Raw genomic sequence first — 20,972 nt, 5'->3', positions numbered from 1 at the left:
CTTTTTGGGGAGAAATACAAAGGGAAACTGCAAAACCAAGTGGAAAGACTCAGAGCCAAATAGGAAGAAAACATCAAACTCAGCCCAACTTCTAACTAGATTAATGCAAACTTCACACTAAAAGCTTTGTAGGAATGACAGGCTCATCTCCAATAATAAACTCCATTTATCTCAGTAATTACTGTCTTATACAAATCCAGTTTTCAAGTAAAAATTATGAGAAATACAAAAAGGAAAGAAAATGAAACATTCTGAAGAGGCAAAGCAATAATCAGAAATGACACAGATCTTGACACCATCAGACAGGAAATTAAAAATAACTATGGTCGGTGTTCCACTTCTGGCAAGGCAATATGAGGAACTCTGAGGAACCATTTCCCAGTGAAATTGTTAAAAGTTATCCTCCTAAAATACAATCATTTAAATTCTTTGGAAATGGTCCTAAGGGCATACAGCAAGTGAAGAAACGTTTTTAAAAGACAATCTACTATAACAATAAGAACTATGAGAATCTGTGGCATTTGAACCAAGATTCTTTTCCTGCCTTCCCACTTCCAGCTTAGCATGATGGAAGCTCCACTCCAGAAGGGTGCAGTCAAAAACACAGGTCTCCTTCTCCCCCAGATCACATCTGAAGGGTCACAGTATCTTCCCAGGAGAGACAAAACTTCTCATCCTGCCTTGAGTTGACTGTTGCTCAGGCTAAGTTCCAAGTGAGTGCAGCTGAAAGGTGGGAGCTCCCTCTGCTCCTCCCCCATTCATCATAAGGAGGCTCTACCTTCAGCATAGTGTGCTAAGAATACTGGGGACTCAACTTCCTGGGAGAGGCAAGCCAGGAAGACCTGAAGGAACTGCCCATCCTGAGGCAAGTGTACAGCTCCTCTAGTAGCAGTGTCACTCAGAGAGAACTGTGCTACTGTCACCATCCTTAGCTCCAGAGCCTTGTATCAGAGATTTTCCCAGGGGGAGAGGCAGGCCTTAAAACAGAGAGCTCCAAAACTCTTTCCAAAGGAGCTGACTTCATTTGTCACACATTGTTCAGTGTGAACTTGAAGGCTAAAGGTGCTATAAAAAATGGAGGTTGTAGTGAATAACAATTAAGAGGAGGTCAGTAGATTCATTAGAGATATAAGCTAAATGTTAGGCCAGCTAGTCTACCAGAGAATTAGGAAAAGAGACAGCTAAGTAGAGTCTTCTTGGAGTCCAAACAAATGTCAAACAATGACCTCAAAAACTATATCTGAGGGCTTCCCTGCTGGCGCAGTGGTTGGGAGTCTGCCTGCCGATGCAGGGGACACGGGTTCGTGTCCCGGTCCAGGGGGATCCCACATGCCGCAGAGTGGCTGGGCCCATGAGCCATGGCTGCTGAGCCTGCGCGTCCGGAGTCTGTGCTCCACAACGGGAAAGGCCACAGCAGTGAGAGGCCCGTGTACCACAAAAAATAACAAAACAAAAAAACAAACAAAAAAACCCTATATCTGAAAAGGAGCCCAAATTTAATCCCATGAATCTGTGGAGCAACTTATGCCCCAGTGTATTGTCAAAAACAATAAAGCAATCAACCAGTCAAGTATGTTCAGGTAAGGAGACAGTAAAGAGAGGACTGCCAAAACCACTGTCATCCCAGAGTGACTATGGGCATACCAATACTGTACGCTCTGAGTATCAACATAGAGGCATCATATAGCAGGGAGGAAATAGACATGACTGAAATGATTCAGCCAGTCCCTAAAAAACAAGCAAATAACAACAAAAATAAGCCCCAGAGAGAGAGGATCAGTACTCAGAGTTGCTAAAATATATTATCTGAAAAAATTGCAAGACATGTAGTGAAACAGAAAAATATGACCCACATGTGGGGAGCAAAGCAGGCAACAGAAACTGCTTGTGAGAGTAACCAGATGTAGAATTTAACAAGTACTTCAATGTGGCCAATATGTTCAAAGAATGAAAAAACCCCTATGATTAAAGAAGTAAACGCAGGTATGATGACACTATTATACCAAATAGAAAAACAATCAATCAATAGATAGATATTATAAAAAGAAACAAGTGGAAATTCTGAAAAATAGAAAGATTGAAATGAAAAATTTACTAGAGGAGCTCAACAATAGATTTGAGAATTAGTGAACTCTAAGATTCATAGATTTTATGTAATCTGAATAAGAAAGAGAAAAAAATAATGACTGTGGTGACCTAAATGGGAAGGAAATCCAAAAAAGAGGGGATATATGTATACATATAGCTGATTCACTTGGCTGCACAGTAGAAACTAACACAACACTGTAAAGCAACTATACTTCAATAAAAATTAATTTTAAAAAAGAAAAAAATAATAAAAAATGAACAGTCTCAAAGAAATGTGGGACACCATTAATTGCACCAACATATACATAATGAGAATACCAAAAGGAGAGAAAAGAGAGTGAAAGGAGCAGGAAAAAATACAAAGAAATGATGTTTGAAAACTGCCCAAATTTGATGAAAAACATTCATCTACATATCCAGGAAGCTCAGTGATCTCAAATAGGATAAATGAAAGAGACTGACAAACAGACACAACATAGTAAGAATGCTGAAAGCCAAAGACAAGGAGAAAATGTTGAAAGCAGCAAGAAAAAAAATGACTCCTGACGTATAAGAGAACTCCAATAAGATCAACAGCTAATTTATCACCAAAACAATAGAGGTCAGAAGGAAGTAGGACAGCATATTCAAACTGTTCAAAGATACAAACAGTCAACCAAGAATCCTGTATTCACCAAAGCTATCTTTCAAAAATGAAGGCAAAATAAAGACATTCCCAGATAAACAAAAAAATGAGAGAACCTTTCACTAGCAGACCCACCTTACAAGATATACTAAAGGAAGTTCTCTACTTCTGAAAGCAAATGACCCCAGACAGTAATTTGAATCCACTGGGGAAAAAAAGCACATATAAAGTTAATTATGTAATTATAAAACACAGTTCAAATGTATATTTATTTCCCCTTCCTTCTCTCAACTAGTTAAAACAGTACATATATAATGTATTATTGGGCTTATAACAGAGAAGAGAAATATATTTGGCAATAAAAACACAAAGGAGATGGGTGGGAGCAAAGCTGCAATAGGCTAAGGAAACAAATCCAGAGGGTAACTAAAATCCCCTGGAAGAAATGAAGAAAACCAGAAGTGATAAATAAAAAGGTTAACATAATAAATTCTATAAATATATACTTGCTATCCTTCTTTCATTTTACATAAGAGACGTAAAGTTATGTAAAGTAATAATGGTAACAGTGGATGGGTTTATAACATATTTTTGTTGTAACATGTATAACAATACCACAATAAGTGGATAAAGGGAATAGAACTATATAGGAGTGATGTTTCTATATCTCACTGGAATTAAGTTAGTATAAATCTGAAATAGAACCCAATAAATTAAGATGTATATGTCAAGTCCTAGGGTAACCACAAAGGAAATAACTCTAAAAGATATAATGAAACAGTCATTAAATAAATTAAAATCCTTCTTTAGAATATATTTAATTCATGTAAGAAAAATGGAGGAAAAGAAGAGAGGAACAAAAAACACATGAGATATATGACAGACAAAAAGTAAGTTGACAGAGGGACTTCCCTGGTGGTCCAGTGGCTAAGACTCCGCACTCCCAATGCAGGGGACCTAGGTTCCATCCCTGGTCAGGGAACTAGATCTCACATGCCGCAACTAAGAGTTCACATGCCACAACTAAAGATTCCACATGCCACAACTAAGGATCCCGTGTGCTGCAACTAAGATCCGATGCAGCCAAATAAATAAATAAATAAATAAATATTTTTTTTGAAGAAAAAGTAAGTTGGCAGAAATAAATTCAATCATATCAATAATAACATTAAATATAAATGGATTAAACAATTCAAACAAAAGGCAGGGATTGTCAGATTAGATTTTTAAAAGATCCAACTGTATGGTGTTTACAGGAAGCATGCTTTAGGTTTAAACATATAAAGATTAAAAGGAAAATGATAAAAATATGTATATCATGAAAACAGCAACCATAATAAAGCTGCAATAACAATACTATTATCAGACAAAATAGAATTAAAAATAAAAAAGGTTACTAGAGGTAAAGAGTGACATTTTATAATGATAAAATGGTCAATCCATCAGGAAGATAAAACAATATTACAAATATATGGAACTAACAATAGGACTAAAAGTACATGAAGCAAAAACTATGAAAACTGATGGGAAAAATAGACAATTCAACTATAATAGTTAAAGAGTTCAATATTCCACTTTCAATAATGCATAGAACAACAAAGCAGAAGATCAACAAGAAAATTCAAAGACTTGAAAAATGCTATAAACCAATTAGACCTAACAGACATCTATAGAACACTCCACCCAGAAACAGCAGAATATACATTCTCCTCAAATGCACAGTGAAACTTCCTCAGGATAGTCCATATAGGATAGGCCATAAAAATCTCAGTAAATGTAAAAAAAAAAAAAGAAATAATAAAAAGTATGTGTTCTGATCACAGTAGAATAAAATGAGAAATCAACATCAAAAACAAATTTGGGATATACACAGATATACAGAAATTTTAAAATGCTTTCCTCAATAATCACTGGGTCAAAGAAGGAATTAAAAAGGAAATTAGAAAACACAATGAGGTGAATGAAAATGAAGATATGACATCCAAGGCTTATAGGATGCAGGTAAAACAGTGCTTAAAAGGAAATATATAGCTGTAAATATTTATATTAAAAAAGAAGTTCCCAAATATATAACTTAAACTTCTACCTTAAGACACTGGAAAAAAATAACAAACTAAACATAAAGTGAACATAAATAAGGAAACAAAAAAGATTAGACTTGAAATTAATGAAATGGAGAAGAGAAAAAATCAGTTAAACCCAAAGTTTCTTCTTGGAAAACATCGAAAAAATTGACAAACCGTTAGCTAGATTAACTAAGAAAAACAAAGAGAAGACTCAAATTACTTAAACCAGAAATGAAAGAGGGTGGGCTTCCCTGGTGGCACAGTGGTTAAGAATCCACCTGCCAATGCAAGGGACACGGGTTCGAGCCCTGGTCCGCAAAGATCCCACATGCTGCGGAGCAACTAAGCCTGTGTGCCACAACTATTGAGCCTGTGCTCTAGAGCCTGCAAGCCACAACTACTGTCTGCGTGGTACAACTACTGAAGCCCCTGAGCCTAGAGCCTGTGCCCCGCAACAAGAGAAGCCACTGCAATGAGAAGCCCGCGCACCGCAACGAATAGTAGCCCCCACTCGCTGCAACGAGAGAAAGCCCGCGTGCAGCAATGAAGACCCAATGCAGCCAAAAACAATGAATAAAATTTAAAGAAAGAAAGAAAGAAATGAAAGAGGGGCATTACTATTGACCTCTCAGGAAAAAAATTATTAAAAGGAATACTATGAACAATTGTATGTCAATGAATTAGATAACTTAGATGACATGGACAAATTCCTATCAAAATTGACTCAAAAAGAAACCGATAATCTGAATAAACCAATATAATAATAAGTTAAGAGATTGAAATAATAATAAAAAATAATTATTTGCCCCCCAAAGCCCAGGCCTAGATGACTGTGCTGATTAATTCTACCAAGCATATAAAGAAGAATTAATACAAATCCTTAGCAAACTCTTCCATAAATAGAAGAGGAAGGAACACTTCCCAACTCATCGTAAGACCTGTATTACCCTGATACTAAAACCGGTCAAAGACATCAGAAGAAAACTACAGACCACTAACTGTTATGAATATATATGCAAAAGTACTAAACGAGATGATAGGAAATTGAATCCAGCAACATATAAAAATCATCATACACTATGACAAAGTGGTATTTATCTCAGGAATGTTCAGTTGCTTTAACATCTGAAAATAAATTAATATACATCTGTACAATGGAATACTACACAGTAATTAAAAGGAACAAACTTCTGATTCACACAACAACATGTATGCATTTCAAATGTATTTTGCTAAGTGAAAGAAGCCAGACTCAAAAATATATGTATTGTCTGATTCCATTTATATGACATTATGTAGAGGTTAATCTACACAGATATAAAAGAGGCTTCAAGGGTGAGGATGGGGGGAGTAGTTGACTACAAAGGGGCCACACAAGGGAAATTTTAGAGTGATAGAACTCTTCAGTATGGTACTGTGGTGGTTGATACATGACTGTATGAATGTTTTCAAATTTCACAGAACTGTACACCACAAAGGGTGACTTTTGCTCTATGTCCATTAAAAAATATACAAATCAAGATGTAGGGGAGCCCTAGACGGAAAGCACACTGTTGCAAATGAATCTCCTGTATTATAGATGTATGCCATAACTTCAATAAAAAGGGTAGGGGAAAAAAAGAGCTGACCTAAGTTGCTTTGAAAAAGTGACTGGATATTATAAGGGTCAAGACAAAAAGAACTATACAGAAATGTTATGTTCTGGTGGGGAAATTTGTTTCTCACAGGAGTACATGATAGAAGTTCTGAAACTACTTTAACTATATACTAGAGTTAAATAAATAAGTAAATAAATTATGCATAAAGGAGAACCAGGTTTCTCACTGTCAGAGATAGAAATTAAAAATAAGAGGAGGGTCTTCCATGGTGGCGCAGTGGTTAAAAATCCACCTGCCAATGCAGGGGACACGGGTTCGAGCCCTGGTCCGGGAAGATCCCACATGCCGCAGAGCAACTAAGCCCGTGCACCACAACTACTGAGCCTGCGTGCCACAACTACTGAAGCCTGTGTGCCTAGAGCCCATGCTCTGCAACAAAGAGTAGCCCCCGCTCACCGCAACTAGAGAAAGCCCGCGTGCAGCAACGAAGACCCAACGCAGCCAAAAATAAATAAAATAAATTAAAAAAAATAATAAGAGGAGAGAAAGTTAAATGGATACGTGTGGTAATGGATTAGTCACATGTATCAGTATGAACTTGTGTGTGTGTACCTGTATATCATCTATATCTATAGAGAGACAGATAGTTACAGATATACACAAGAAATAAATGTAGTGATTGTGTATATACAGTTTAATATTACAAGCATTTATCTCCTTGCTCTATCAGCTTAGAAGTTTGAGAAGCAATGACACCCCAGTAGCAACCAGAATACCCTGCATTCAGATCTTAATTACTAAATATGATTATCCAATAAAAGTAACCAAGACTCCTCAGAGAAATGGCTGATTATTAGGCTGGGAAAAGGATAATACAAGATGAACCTGGAACACCTTGTAGCACCAGAAAGTAAGGAAGCAGAAAAAGAATAAAGGTATGCTGACCTGAAAGAGCTCCCAATTGCCAAAGCTGGAAAATTTGGGCAAAAAAACCCAAATGATTGTATCGTATTATAACCCTGAAGACAAAAATTCATGAGTCACACTGATAGAAATAAATAATCGTATGAATAAATACATGGGGGAGGTGGAAATCTTTCTTACATAATAATTTCAAATACTAAATGTAGAAGGAAATGAGGGATATAAAAAGTTACCATCAGGGCTTCCCTGGTGGCGCAGTGGTTGAGAGTCCACCTGCCGATGCAGGGGACACGGGTTCGTGCCCCGGTCCGGGAAGATCCCGCATGCCGCGGAGTGGCTGGGCCCGTGAGTCATGGCCACTGAGCCTGCGCGTCCGGAGCCTGTGCTCCGCAACAGGAGAGGCCACAGCAGTGACAGGCCCAAGTACTGCAAAAATGGAAAAAAGTTACCATCAGAACATCACAGTAATAATTGTTGCAGGCAAAATCCACAGAATGTTTGCATAGTCTCAAATCATCTGACCCCAATTATTTATCAATTACTGTGGTTGTTTTCAGATATATATCCACAAATTCTTTGATATTCCTCCCTCCAGGAGGTAGAGTTTAAATCCCTTCCTCTTTAGTGTAGGCTAGACTCAGTAACTTGCTTCTAACAAACAGAATATGGAAAGAGAAAAACAGTAACTTTTACAAGTGGAGAAACCCGGCAGACTCATCTTAACCAAATGATCAAAGTTAACCTCACAAGTGATCAGTCATGTTGATGTCATGTAATCCTGACGTTGTGATGAAAAGGGCACTTCAACTCTGTGGTATTCTTTCAAATCAATAACCCCAATGTAATTGTAAGAAAACATGAGACAAACCCAAATTGAAGAACATTCTACAAAACACCTCACTCATTAAAAGTGTGGAGGTTATGAAAAATAAGGAAAAACTGAGAAACTGTGATAGAATAAAGAGACATGTTAACTAAATGCAACATTGTATCCTGGATTGAATCCTGGGGCAGGAAAAAGACAATAGTGAAAAACCTGGAGAAATCTTAACAATAAAGAATGTAATTTAGTTAATAGTATTGCACAAATGTTAATTTCTTTGTTTTTATAAATGTACCACAGGTATTAGGCAAAGCTAGATGCAGGGTTTACAGAAATGCTTTGTACTATCTTCTTTAGAACTAAAATTATTTCAAAACAAAAAGTTTAGGGCCTCCCTGGTGGCGCAGTGGTTGAGAGTCCGCCTGCCGATGCGGGGGACGTGGGTTCGTGCCCCGGTCCGGGAGGATCCCACATGCCACGGAGCGGCTGGGCCCGTGAGCCATGGCCGCTGAGCCTGCGCGTCCGGAGCCTGTGCTCCGCAACGGGAGAGGCCACAACAGTGAGAGGCCCGCATAACGCAAAAAAAAAAAAAAAAAAAAAAAAAGTTTAAAAAATAAACCAGACTGAGTTTCAAAAACCCAAAACAAAACTCTCTTAATGAATGAAAGTGATTGAATAATTGAGGAAACAAACTGAAATGCCATTAAACAGTGAGAAACAGAGGATTTGACAGACCATAGTTGACAGCAATTACTGGAAAAAATAAAATTGTTCCATGTTTATACCAGAAAATTAGAACTACTTAATAAACTAGTTGCATGCACATATATGTATGCATTATGTGTATGTGCGTGGAACAGTATTCTCTAAATACTGTTCTGCCACTTTCTTCACTCAAAAATATAACTTCAATATAATTTGATGTCACTACACATTTTTTATTTCATTACTTTTTATACCTGCACAATTTCCACAGTGTGGATAATTTATTTAACCATTCCCATATTAGCAAAAATTTAAATCGTTTCCACCAACTTGAACTTTCAACATTGGAGTGGTTACAAAGTTGAACCAGATAAGGTTTTTGTCCTATGGCACTTACAGATAAGTAAGGGATACAAAGCAGAAAGTCAACAAAACAGGATGAAAGAGTTAGGATGGGTAAATAGAGTGTAGGCAACTAAGTCAGAATCAAGAGGTCAGCAAAGATTTTCTTTCCATTATAAACTTAATTTTTTAAAGCACCTAGCCAGCAACAACAGCACTCTCTCCCTAATGACTCTGCTTTTGCCACAGGAGAAAGTTGCCTGGTCCAAGCTGTAGTACAGCTGAAGTGTGCCTCTCTGCAACCTAGCAATATGCTCTACAAGGCTTAAGCAAAGCAATCTCAAGAATCTAGCTGAGGTAGATCTTAAGCATTCTGTCACATAGTAAGAAAGTCTAAGCAGACCAACTCAAGGATTCCTATTACTGTGGTCAACATAGACACCATGGGGACATATGAAATGTCAGTGGTTATGACACAGCATTTCAGGTTCACAGCAATTCATAAGCATTATGCCCTGGATAACTAGAAACTCTTGGCCACAATAATCCACAACGTGTGCAGCATTTAGCTGTGAGTTCAGGAAGTGGGCAGAATTATCTGGAAGAGATGAAAAGTTGTGCTTCAAGTTAAGTATATTTGCTTGGATGTGGCCAGTGGCTATTCTGAAGAGTTTGTGGAACTTCTGAAACTTACACATGCCAAATTTCCAAATGTCAGGAGGGATGGTAGAAGAGTTTACCTTCTGAAGCAGAGACTTACAATCTAAGTGGAAATCAGCCTGGGCTCTGTGTGTACCACTTACATCAGAACATGAGTGGACGCAGTTGAGAAAAGTGATGAAATGCGTTGGGTCTGCTTGCACTCCAAAGGGGCAAATCATCTCAGAAGACAACTGCTTGAGTCCATGCACGGCAGCCAAACCTTTGGATCTGGAGATTTTGCCATACTGGGAGGGATGTTTTCAAGCCATAGACAGCGTGCTAGAGAAACGAGGGAGAGAAATAGCCCTCTCAAACTATTCTATGGGATGAGCTTTGAAAGAGCAATAAGAAATATGCAGGAGTTGCTGAATACAGAGCCTCAGGAAATGACTTTGAAAGAGAACATAGAAAACAATATTCTGGATATCATATTCTTGTATAAGAGCTCCTTTCTCCTCCCCTCACACCACTTGAAAGGCTTTAGACTTTGGAGCTATCCCCAGTTCCCTCTTAGTGTATAAAAACAGAATATTGATTGGGTGAGAGGTACATGGTGTCTACTCTCCAGAATTCATGTCTTCATTGTTTAAATCAATTTGTGCCCCCTTTTCATTCCTTTTTAAAAATAGTTTTTTGTTTTGTTTTGTTTTGTTTGCTGTACACGGGCCTCTCACTGTTGTGGCCTCTCCCCCTGTGGAGCAAGGCTCCGGATGCGCAGGCTCAGCGGCCATGGCTCATGGGCCTAGCCGCTCCGTGGCATGTGGGATCTTCCCGGACCGGGGCACAAACCCGTGTCCCCTGCATCGGCAGGCAGACTCTCAACCACTGTGCCACCAGGAAAGCCCTAAAAATAGTTTTTAATTGACAAGAATGCTCTTGTCTCCAAAAATCTTACATTTAAAAAGCTACTGTGATTAACTTGATTTCAAAGGCAGCTGAATGCTATATCGATGCACTGAAATTGCTCAGGGACGAGGATGAAGGTAAAGGCCTGTACCATCTGGCTTTTGGTAAGGTGTGCACCAGTAAGCTGACTGATCTCTCTCTTATGACTATTTAGGAAAACAGGACAATATCCTCTGTCAGTAGCTCCATGAAAATGGTATTAGGGTTGTTCTGACTCTCTGTAAGTAGAATAAGCAGAGGAGGGGGATAATGAAACTTCTGCTCCAATTTTTGTGCAAGCAGAAAGAAGGATTGTCTGTGAGCCAACTGGCATACAGCTACTTCTGAATCTCTGAGATTTCTGCGAGATGCACTGTTTAAAATCACAAGAGCCACTCAAGCAGCATGAGAGCTGGAGCCTGACCCCCAGTCTCCATCAACCCACATCTGAACATCTGCCTGGTCAGACAACCCCCACCCAAAACAAACACAAACACACAGGAAAGGGGAAAGGTAAAAGGCAACCTTTGCTAAGGGCAACATGAGGGGTGCAGACCCTACGTGCAGCATTGATGGGGCAGAGCGGGGTAGAGATCACTTCCAGCTGGGGTGGCTTTAGAGGCTGGGTGATGAAGGCTAGGTCCCTAAGAATGAGCAGGACCAGGATCTAGGAGGAAGAGGAGTGCAATCAGGTGGAAGAACATATCATGCAAAGACAAAGAGAGAGAAGAAGGCATACTTGGGCATAGTGTATGAGAGTTCCTTTTGGATGGGGCAGAGAAGTAGATGATAAGTGTGGCTCAATTCTGATCAACACTGAATGTCAGGATGAGGAAAGTAGGATTTAATTCACAGATGGTGGGGTTGCCATCCAGGGCCTTTGAGCAGGAGAATGACAAGTTGAAAATAAGAAAGAGTGAAGTTTAATTTGATGGTAATGTGCAAAGTAAATTGAAGACGGAGAGGGAGGCCTGAAGGTAGATAGGTCGGAGAAAAGGTTACCCTAGTAGTCCAGTTTGAAGCAATGTTTATAGCAACTCTTTTCCTTATTACTCAAAACTGGGAACAACACAAATGTCCTACTGAGGGTTCATGGACAAATAAACTGGAACATCCATATAACAGAATACTACTCAGTAAAAAGAAAAGAACGAGCTATTAATTCATGAAACAGCTTAAATGATGAATCTCCAGGGCATTATGCGGAGTGAACGAAGCCTGAATCTAAATGTGACATGTTGTATATTTCATTTATGTAACATCCTGAAAAAGTCAAAAGATAGGAGTTGGGAATAGATCAGAGGTTGCCAAGAGTTCAGGAAAGGGGGTAAGGTATGACTGCAAAGTAGTGGCATGAGGAAGTTTTTTGGGGGGTGATTGAACTGTATCCTGATTGTGGTGGTAGTTCCACAAATCTATACATTTCTTAAACTTCATAGAACTGTACACCCAAAAAAGAGTCAATTTCGCTATATGATAATTTTTTTAAAATATCAGTTGTCCCTGTTAAATATAACATCTGAAAGGATGGAAATATTTTGTGGTACTTAATGGTTACATCTTTATAATTCAGTAGCTATATTTATATTAAAAAAACTCTCCCTCGAATAATAGGAAATATATCCATCAACTGTGGAATAAATTCTTCATGCTTAAATATAAATGATAAAACATTAAGACAGCAAAAATACTTTTTCCAACCCTGCTTTCTCTGTGGTGGGCTCTGTTTTTGGCTACCACATCCCACCGTGACCATTCTAGATAAGAGACCCCTGTCTGCCTCCTTCCCCAGACTCTCCAGCTGGCTCCACTGGCCAGATTGCCATTCCTGGCACCAACATACCTCCAAGTACCAGTGGATTCGGGGTTGCGGGGATATCAATTTGCTCTTTTAACTAATATTTTTACTGCAATGATGTCCTCTCTGCTTTCTGATCATAACAATTATGCATGTTGATAGTTCGCTTTTCTAATGGATCAAAGTGAATGATATCAGAATATCTCAAGAGTGGCATGTATGAACAAAAGTTCCACCTGTTAAAAAGCCTCACACCAAATGGTGAGATAGAGGGAACTCTCTCCTTTCTGAGTGTTTCAAGGATGTATGAGAGTTATTTTCCAACACATTTTTCTGAGTTCCAAAGTAAAGTTGACTCCTTTATAGACTCATCTGATTAGCAAGGCACTGGATCCTACAGAGGACATGAGAAGAGGCAGTGTGCCTAAAGCCTCCACTTAAAACTCAAGTGAAAGCCATGCAGCAGTCCTCATGAAAAGGTCAGACATCTAATACTTGATAACTTGAGTTCAGCCAGAAAGCGAAAAAGTAGTGGATTACTTACATAAAATTGCTAACAAGAGAAAACTGGGCCTCTTCCCACAGATTAAGTTGGGGTCAGTTTTTAAAAGCGCTGTTTTAATAAGATTTAAAAAACCTTTTCTAACAGAACAATATGTTGTGAAAACTGTCATTTCATTTGCAGCCATTAGAAAACTTTTCCAAAGTCTTAAAAATTCATGTAACTAATTTGTTCTCCATATTGTGTCAAATATTGCTTATGTGGTATCTCTTTCCTAAAAATCATTTTTAAAAAGTATGCCGATTGTTTAAAACATTACACAAAGCAGAAAACTATTCAAGAGAACTAGTAAAAAAAAATCCCACACCCTCACTCCCACATTCTTTTCTAGCCGCCCTCCCGCCTCCATCTACCACCTTCGCCCATTTTAATGCTAGACAGAACTCCAAGGGAAATGGTGGACTGGAGGACCTTGGGGGAGGCGTGGAGGTGAAATTGGAAGCAGGAGAGAGAGATGATTCCCCAAAGAAGAAGGAGAAATGGTCGATTCACCCCGAAAGGCTGATTCTCCGTGGTAACCCGAGAAAAACGAGTAGAAATGCAGGGAGAAGATACCAGTTTTGTTTTCTCTGATTGGCAAATACGAAAAAAGATTGACAGTATCAAGTGGAGGGAACACAGGGGGAGGGCTGCAGTGTTAAATGGGAGGAGTAACCGAAGACTCGAGCTCATTGATGACGCGACCCTCACGTGACCAGGAGTCGACGTGTGCAGAAGTCCTTATAGTCCAGGGCCTGTTTCCCTGTAGCAGCTCCCTATTGCTGGAGGAGAAAAGTGCCCCGGATCCTTTGAGGTCAGTATAAAGGTGGGCGCTGCCTTCGGGGCCCTGGGGCCTAGGGGTCAGAGAGCAGAAACCAAGCGTGGCGGGTACCGCTTTCCCAACACTACGGTTCCGCCAAACTCTCATTTTTGTGCAGGAAATTTGAGGCTGTTTGGGGGTGGGTGGGGGTGGAGAGGGAGAAGGACAGCCAATTGAGGGTCCCGAGAGAGAGACATAGCAACAATTTGGAAATAACTTGTCTCCCACTCCCTGCTTGCAGGGAATCGGTGGGCACGGGGGAAGGAGGGCGGGGTTGCCTTAAAAGGAGGGAGAGGATGAGGGCGTAGGGAAACTTTAGACGAACAAGGCCTAGAATCGTGAAAGGGACCCGTGATTCAGGTACTGACCTGCTCACCAAGCACTCCTGTCTGCAGGACTCTTGGTCTTTTGGGAGCGATCCAAATCGAGTGAGGGAAGAGGGAGGAAAATCCCCTGGATCCTTGCAGGTCAGTGTAAAGGTGGAATTGCCTCAGGTCCCTTGGGGTGGCCGTGGGGGTGGGGGTGTGAGTGCGGATGACACCAAAGCCCATCCCGGGGTCGCTGCCGCCTCTCTCCATCCGGTTGAAGCGGAGGCCTGTGCAGAGCCTGCAACGGAAATGGGGCGGGGGGCGGGGGGAGGAGACTGGAGAGACGTGGAAGGGGGAGGGGAGGCCAGAGACTGGACCAGCCGGTCTCAGGTGAGAGGCTGGAGGTTGGAATGGCTTGGGAAAGCCCAAAAGGGCGGGAGTGTTGGAGATCCGAGGCGAGGGAGGGGTTAAATGTTTCCGCGCTGTTCCCGTTTCGGTGCTAGGAGAGGCCTGTAGCAGGGCCTGCTGGGAAATGGTGGGCTGGAGCGGGAGCGAGAAGATGGAGCTGGAGCTGGAGGGGGAGAAAGGGGAGGGGGAGAAAGGGGAGGGGCCAGGGGAGTTCTGAGCCTGAGGATCTAGTCTTCTGTAGTTGGAAAACTTCGACAATTAGGGACCTGAATGTGAAGAGGCCAGTATCTATGGAAACCCATGCTCTGACTGCTGGTCCATTTGCCTGGCATCTAGTCGTTTTGTTTCCTTGTTTTCCAGGGTTAATTTATTCAAAAAGGAAATAAGAGAAAAATACTCAACATGCAAAAGTCTTGTGAAGAAAATGAAGGAAAAGCACAGAACATGCCAAAGGCTGAGGAAGACCGCCCTATGGAAGCTGTACCACAGGAGGCAGAAAGAAATCCTCAACCTTCTGAAGAAGGTGTAAGCCAGGAAGCAGAAGGAAACCTTAGAGGAGGGCTGACTCAGCGTGGTCAGGGATATAAAGAGGACACTCCGGTTAGGCATTTGGACCCAGAAGAAATGATAAGAGGAGTAGATGAGTTGGAAAGGCTTAGGGAAGAGATAAGAAGAGTAAGAAACAAGTTTGTGATGATGCATTGGAAACAAAGACATTCACGCAGCCGTCCTTATCCTGTGTGCTTTAGGCCTTGAATTCTTTTTTTTTTTTTGGTCTGATATTAAAATCTGGCCCCTGCTTTCTTTCTGTTAGCATTTTCTGATGTACCTTTGACTTTTGTTTTATTTTTAATCATCTGGTGGAGTTTTGTTTTAGGTAGTGTCAATATTACCAGCATCTGGATTTTGTATTTTGACACATTCTCCAGGTCTGTTTTTCAATTGGGAAGTTTCACACATAATGCATGAAAATATGTTCATTCCATATTGTAAAGTAAGACATAACAGGTTACAAAGCAGCATATTTAGTATCAGCTCACATATGTAGGATAAAATCTCAAATTGTGTGTGTGTGTGTGTGTGCGTGTGTATACCTACATATATCATAAATTTAACTGTGCTTATTTCTGTATGGTGTGACTTTTTTCTTTTTGCTTATATGTATTTTTAATGAACACGTCACACATACAAAAAGAATTAAAGTTTTTTTTATAATTAAGAGTCAATCAAATAATTTGCAAACAGCTTATAAGGGCAATGGAGGCACCTAAATTCTTGATGAAAGAACTATTAATAAAAATGTAAACCTCAAATTACCTCTGGATCTCTTAGCCAGAGGAATAAAACTGGCAGTTATTACAGATACACTTGCTTAAGACTCAGTCTTTTCATGGGAAAACATTTGCCTCACAGGGCTGCTGTGGGGAAGAAATGAGGTGACTCTGAGCTGTGCTTGGTGGGATCTTGTTCCCACCTATGCATACAGAACCCCAACCCACTACAGGACATCAGTTTTGAGGGAGGGAGGGTCCTGGCATGACTCAACCTGCGCTCAGGAACAAGTCCAATAGGCAGGGAGGTGGGGACTTGCATGCCCGGCCTCTGCTGTTGAGCCCCACCCCTGGCTCCCCTGGGTCCTGCCAGGCCTGATGGGCACTGCTGCCTTTTCTGCTGGGCCCTTTGCTCTCTGCTGGCCCTGCTGCTGGTGGTGCAGTGGAGTCCTTGAGTGCCAAAGCCCCACTGAGTTTCCTGGAGTCCCCAGTGTGTTGAATCCCCACCCTGTCTTCTAAAGCTTCTCTCTCTGCTTTATAGTGATGCTTAACACAGGTGGGGACTGTTCCAGGATTGCTTGGGCCACAGTGTTTAGCAGAATTTTTAGTAAAACAGCCCCTTCCATTTTCAGCCACAGGCCACTTCCTCCATAGGAGTCAGACATGATGAGTCCATTTTGGGGGTTGGACCAGGGTTAAAATTTGAGCAAAAGATGTCATGCTATAGTCAGGGTTGCTGCTCGAAGTCTAAGAACTGAGGTTTTGTCTTTCTCTTGTGGGATGATTTCTCCCTGAAGGCTCCTGTCAGGCCTGCCCTACTGGTTCAGAAGACTCAGAATATGCATAAATTGCACAAAGCAATATAGGAAACAGATCTAAGGGAACAGTTCCCTTCACCCCATCCTATCCCCAGTTGATACATGAAAAAAAAAAAACTTGGAAAGTCAAAAACTTTATAGATACGCTTAAAATAGAATGGCTACTATGTAAATGTTGGGAATTATATTTTCCCTACAGATCAAAGACTATATTTTCCTCCTGATATCCCACCTACTTGTAACACATCATGTTTCAATATTTAATTGATTTCTTTTTTTTTTTTTTGCGGTACACGGGCCTCTCAGTTTTGTGGCCTCTCCTGTTGGCGGAGCACAGGCTCTGGACGCCCAGGCTCAGCGGCCATGGCTCATGGGCCCAGCAGCTCCGCGGCATGTGGGATCTTCCCGGACCAGGGCACGAACCCGTGTACCCTGCATCGGCAAGCGGACTCTCAACCACTGCGCCACCAGGGAAACCCTAATTGATTTCTTGATTGATTATTGCTAAGGTTTGTCCAAATTCTGCTATTGACTCAATAATCTTCCACAAGTCTTTTTTTTTCTAGTATTATGACAAGCAATACCAGAAAGAAACAGTTCATGGGATGGATTGCACTCCAAATGTTTTATCAAAGCCATGCATAATCACCTGAATCAGTATCACCTGGGGAGCATCTTTAAAATACTGATTTCTGGGCCCCACCTAAGACTTACTGCCTGGAGGTGGGCTGTAGAAGTAACAGGTAACAAACTCCTCCAGGTGGTGATGCTATACACTGAAGCATGAGGACAACTGGTATATACAGTATGCTTTTCATTATTACAAATATGAAAGTAAAATAATTAGAAGAAAATACTGGTGAACTTTAATTGAAATTCAGGAAGTAGAAACCTTATAACAGCGTTTATCTTTTTAAGTATGAACTTTTAAAGGAAAAGGTTGACAGGTTTATATATAAAATTTTAAAGATTCATTTTAACAAAGACAAGATAAAAAGTCAAGGTGGGGGGAACTATATAAGATGCATTTTTCTTGACAGAACACCATCAAGAAAATGTTTGGCCATGCATTAACTCCTTCCAATATGAATAAAATATATTAAAGTTCTCCTGTGATCAGCTCAGAAAACCATGAGCCATCCCTGTGCTCTTTGGCTTTTTAATTTTTTTTTTCATTTTTAAATGTGTGATGCCATTTGCGGCATCTGAGGTTTGGAACTGGGGCAGGATGTGGAAGGGCTCCCCCAAGGCACACCCCTCTCCAGTGTGGTCTGACTTTGGTTTCTGTGCTCCAGCCTGCAGCAGGCACCAGACTCTTCTAGGCTGAAGGCCAGGCTGTCCTGGACATACATACCTGGAGGACAATGACTGTCCCCATTGCAGGTCGGAGCACTAGACTTCCTTTACCCCCTTTTTCTTTCACAAGGGGGCTTGATGGGGACTTTTGTTTTCACTGTTTGAAAAGCTTTATTATTTTTTTATGGAAAGGCATTTTATTTTAAATACAGCCGTGTGTACATGTCAATCCCAAATTCTCAATCTATCCCTTCCCCCCACGCTTCCCCCTGGTAACCATAAGTTCATTCTCTAAGTCTATGAGTCTGCTTTGTAAATAAATTCATTTGTATCTTTTTTTTAGATTCCACATTTAAACAATATCATATATTTGTCTTTCTCTGTCTGACTTCACTTAGTATGATAATCTCCATGTCCATCCATATTGCTGCAAATGGCATTATTTCATTCTTTTTAATGGAGTAATATTCCATTGCATATATATACATACCTCAACATAATAAAGGTTATATATGACAAAACCTACAGCTAACATCATACTCAACAGTGAAAAGCTGAAAGCATTTCCTTTAAGATCAGGAATGAGACGAAGATGTCCACTCTCACCACCTTTATTCAACGTAGTTTTGGAAGTCCTAGCCATGGCAATCAGAGAAGAAAAAGAAATAAAAGGAATCCAAATTGGAAAAGAAGTAAAACTGTCACTGTTTGCAGATGACATGATACTATACATAGAAAATCCTAAAGATGCTACCAGAAAACTACTAGAGCTCATCAATGAATTTGGTAAAGTTGCAGGATACAAAATTAATATACAGAAATCTGTTGCATTTCTATACACTAACAATGAAAGATCAGAAAGAGAAATTAAAGAAACAATCCCATTTACCATCACATCAAAAAGAATAAAATACCTAGGAATTTGCCTACCTAAGGATGGGAACTTTTTAAGGGAAGAAGATAAGACTTCAAAATTTACTAACTGAAAACGTTGGTTTTGATAGTCTTTGGCCAAGCAATTGCCTGATCTGGATCTGATCAGGTAACTTAGAGTTAAAGCAGGAAGGGCTGACCCTTCTCTCAGTGTCCAGTGAAATAGCTCCCAAAACAATTGGGGTGAAAATGGGGATAGATCTTAGACAAGATCTCTGTCATGCCTCTCCCACCCACCTTGCTCAGACTTCTAGAAGGGCCTCTGTTGTGTCTGGGCCTGTTTGGGTGGTTCTGTAGTGACTTTAGTTCTGTGTGTGCCTGATGCAGTGCTTCTGATGTCTGCATCAGTCCAGACCTAGAGGTAGAGGAGAGAGCCCAGGTAGAGGAAGCTTGCAAAGACATGTGACCCTACAGCTCAGGAGGAAAGGGGTGTCGTCTCCTGTTTGAACAACCCCATGCGCTGTAGTCCTAGCCCACAACTTGGGGGCCAGGGCAGTCAAGTTATGAATTGGTACAAAGATGCTTTTGCAGGCATTGATGGTGGAGGAAGCAATGCCATTGTGACCCTTGCTCTTTAGGTGTGTCATCTGAGAAATCATTACCACTTTTTCTGGTTGGGCAATAAGGTGAAGATGAAATTCACATTCTTGGGTTTAGGAAGGCAAAGTGGTTATGTATATGACCTTAGAGTCAGATAAACTTGGGTTCCAATCTGGACTCTTCCCCTTACAGTACGTGACCTTGCATAAATCATTTCTTGGAGACCCGTGGGGTGCCTGGACATAAAACTCTTAGATCAAAAATAAAGTTTCCTTTCCATTACCATCATTGCTGTTATCATCATAATTATCATCATCATCACCATTATGATCAAGGGATAGTACTGAGTAAATAACCAATGGATTCCTGTTGGGCACAGGTGTCATACTGTGAAGGATTGTAACAATCACTGGCGAAGCCTTGGAAATCCATCATCTGAAAGGGTTGACCCAGTATAATCAGAAAATACTGGCTAGAATTGGATTCTCTGCTTGTAAGAAGTGTGAGGTCAGATTGGTTCATTCATCTGTAAAATGAGTTTAACCCACAAGACTGTAGTGGGAAATAATGCAGAAAACTATGAAATTCCTGGCATATAATGGCTTTCAGAGAATGTTAGATCTTTGATCATCATTATCATCAGTGTTGTCATTATCATTGTCATCATCATTATCATCAGATAATGCTGAGATAATACTCAAATATGAACCCCAAAAGTCTGTGCTCGTTCCTTTCATCCAGCCTTCTCCCTTGCCTAAAAGAAACAAATAGTACATAAACTAAATGGAAAAACTGTCATTCATTTGGAATTATAAAAGAAATAATTGAATTCTATATACATTTACATCATATATGAACTCTGGTGCCATTTCTGTATTGTAGGATGAGAAAAAATTCCCTTCACATTTCCATTTTATTTAGTTATGTGTCAGAAAATGTGAAATCATGAGGAAAGTCTTGCTGTCAGAAATGACAAAATATAATCTAGAAATATATCATCGACAAGGAAAGCTGTTCCTTACATACTGTTTTGTGAAAAAGCCAGCTGCAAAACATAAACACAGGTTAAGGATAAACACCAAAATATTTGAAGTGAATATTTCTAGATGGTGTTATTACAGGAAATTTATAACTTCATCTTTATCCTTCTCTCTGTTTCCAATTTTAACACTTTCAATGAGCATGTTCAGTTTTTATAATTAGAAAAAAAATGTCTTGAAGGTGAAAATAGTATAATTCTCTTCCTCCTTTCTCTTTAGCTGAGATAGGGGCTGTTGGATCTTGCAGTTCCTCATTTGCTTTCTGTTCCCTCTTACTTCTGAGGAGAACCTGGCATAAGTGTCAGAACTCTGTGGGTCCTGGTTGAGAAACTTCCCCTCTCTATGCTACCTCCTTGCCACTCTCCCTTGTCAGCTAAATTTATGCTGGATTTCTGTCTTTGGTCACAAGGTGGCATTTCATAATTACTTTCTAAATATTCT

At 40.2% G+C, this 20,972-nt stretch overlaps 1 protein-coding gene across 3 annotated transcripts; it reads left to right on the top strand.

Annotated features, from left to right (window-relative positions):
* The first annotated feature begins 13,754 nt into the window (after positions 1-13,754).
* TCEAL8 (transcription elongation factor A like 8) lies at positions 13,755-15,998 on the top strand. 3 transcript variants are annotated; one of them, XM_082610118.1, is made up of 3 exons: positions 13,755-13,911; positions 14,313-14,384; positions 14,994-15,998. In XM_082610118.1, exon 3 carries the CDS (start codon positions 15,036-15,038, stop codon positions 15,387-15,389), a length of 354 nt encoding a protein of 117 aa, XP_082466244.1. In that variant the 5' UTR covers positions 13,755-13,911; positions 14,313-14,384; positions 14,994-15,035; the 3' UTR covers positions 15,390-15,998. The 3 variants fall into 3 exon arrangements, with proteins under 3 accessions (XP_082466244.1, XP_082466246.1, XP_082466245.1); XM_082610119.1 differs by having other exon boundaries at positions 13,796-13,923; XM_082610120.1 differs by lacking the exon at positions 14,313-14,384 and having other exon boundaries at positions 13,795-13,911.
* The last annotated feature ends 4,974 nt before the right edge of the window (positions 15,999-20,972 follow it).

This window comes from Mesoplodon mirus, assembly GCF_964341445.2.
Source record: "Mesoplodon mirus genome assembly, chromosome: X".
In the NCBI taxonomy this organism is placed as follows: domain Eukaryota; kingdom Metazoa; phylum Chordata; class Mammalia; order Artiodactyla; family Ziphiidae; genus Mesoplodon; species Mesoplodon mirus.
This window is presented reverse-complemented; position numbering and strand designations above follow the sequence as displayed.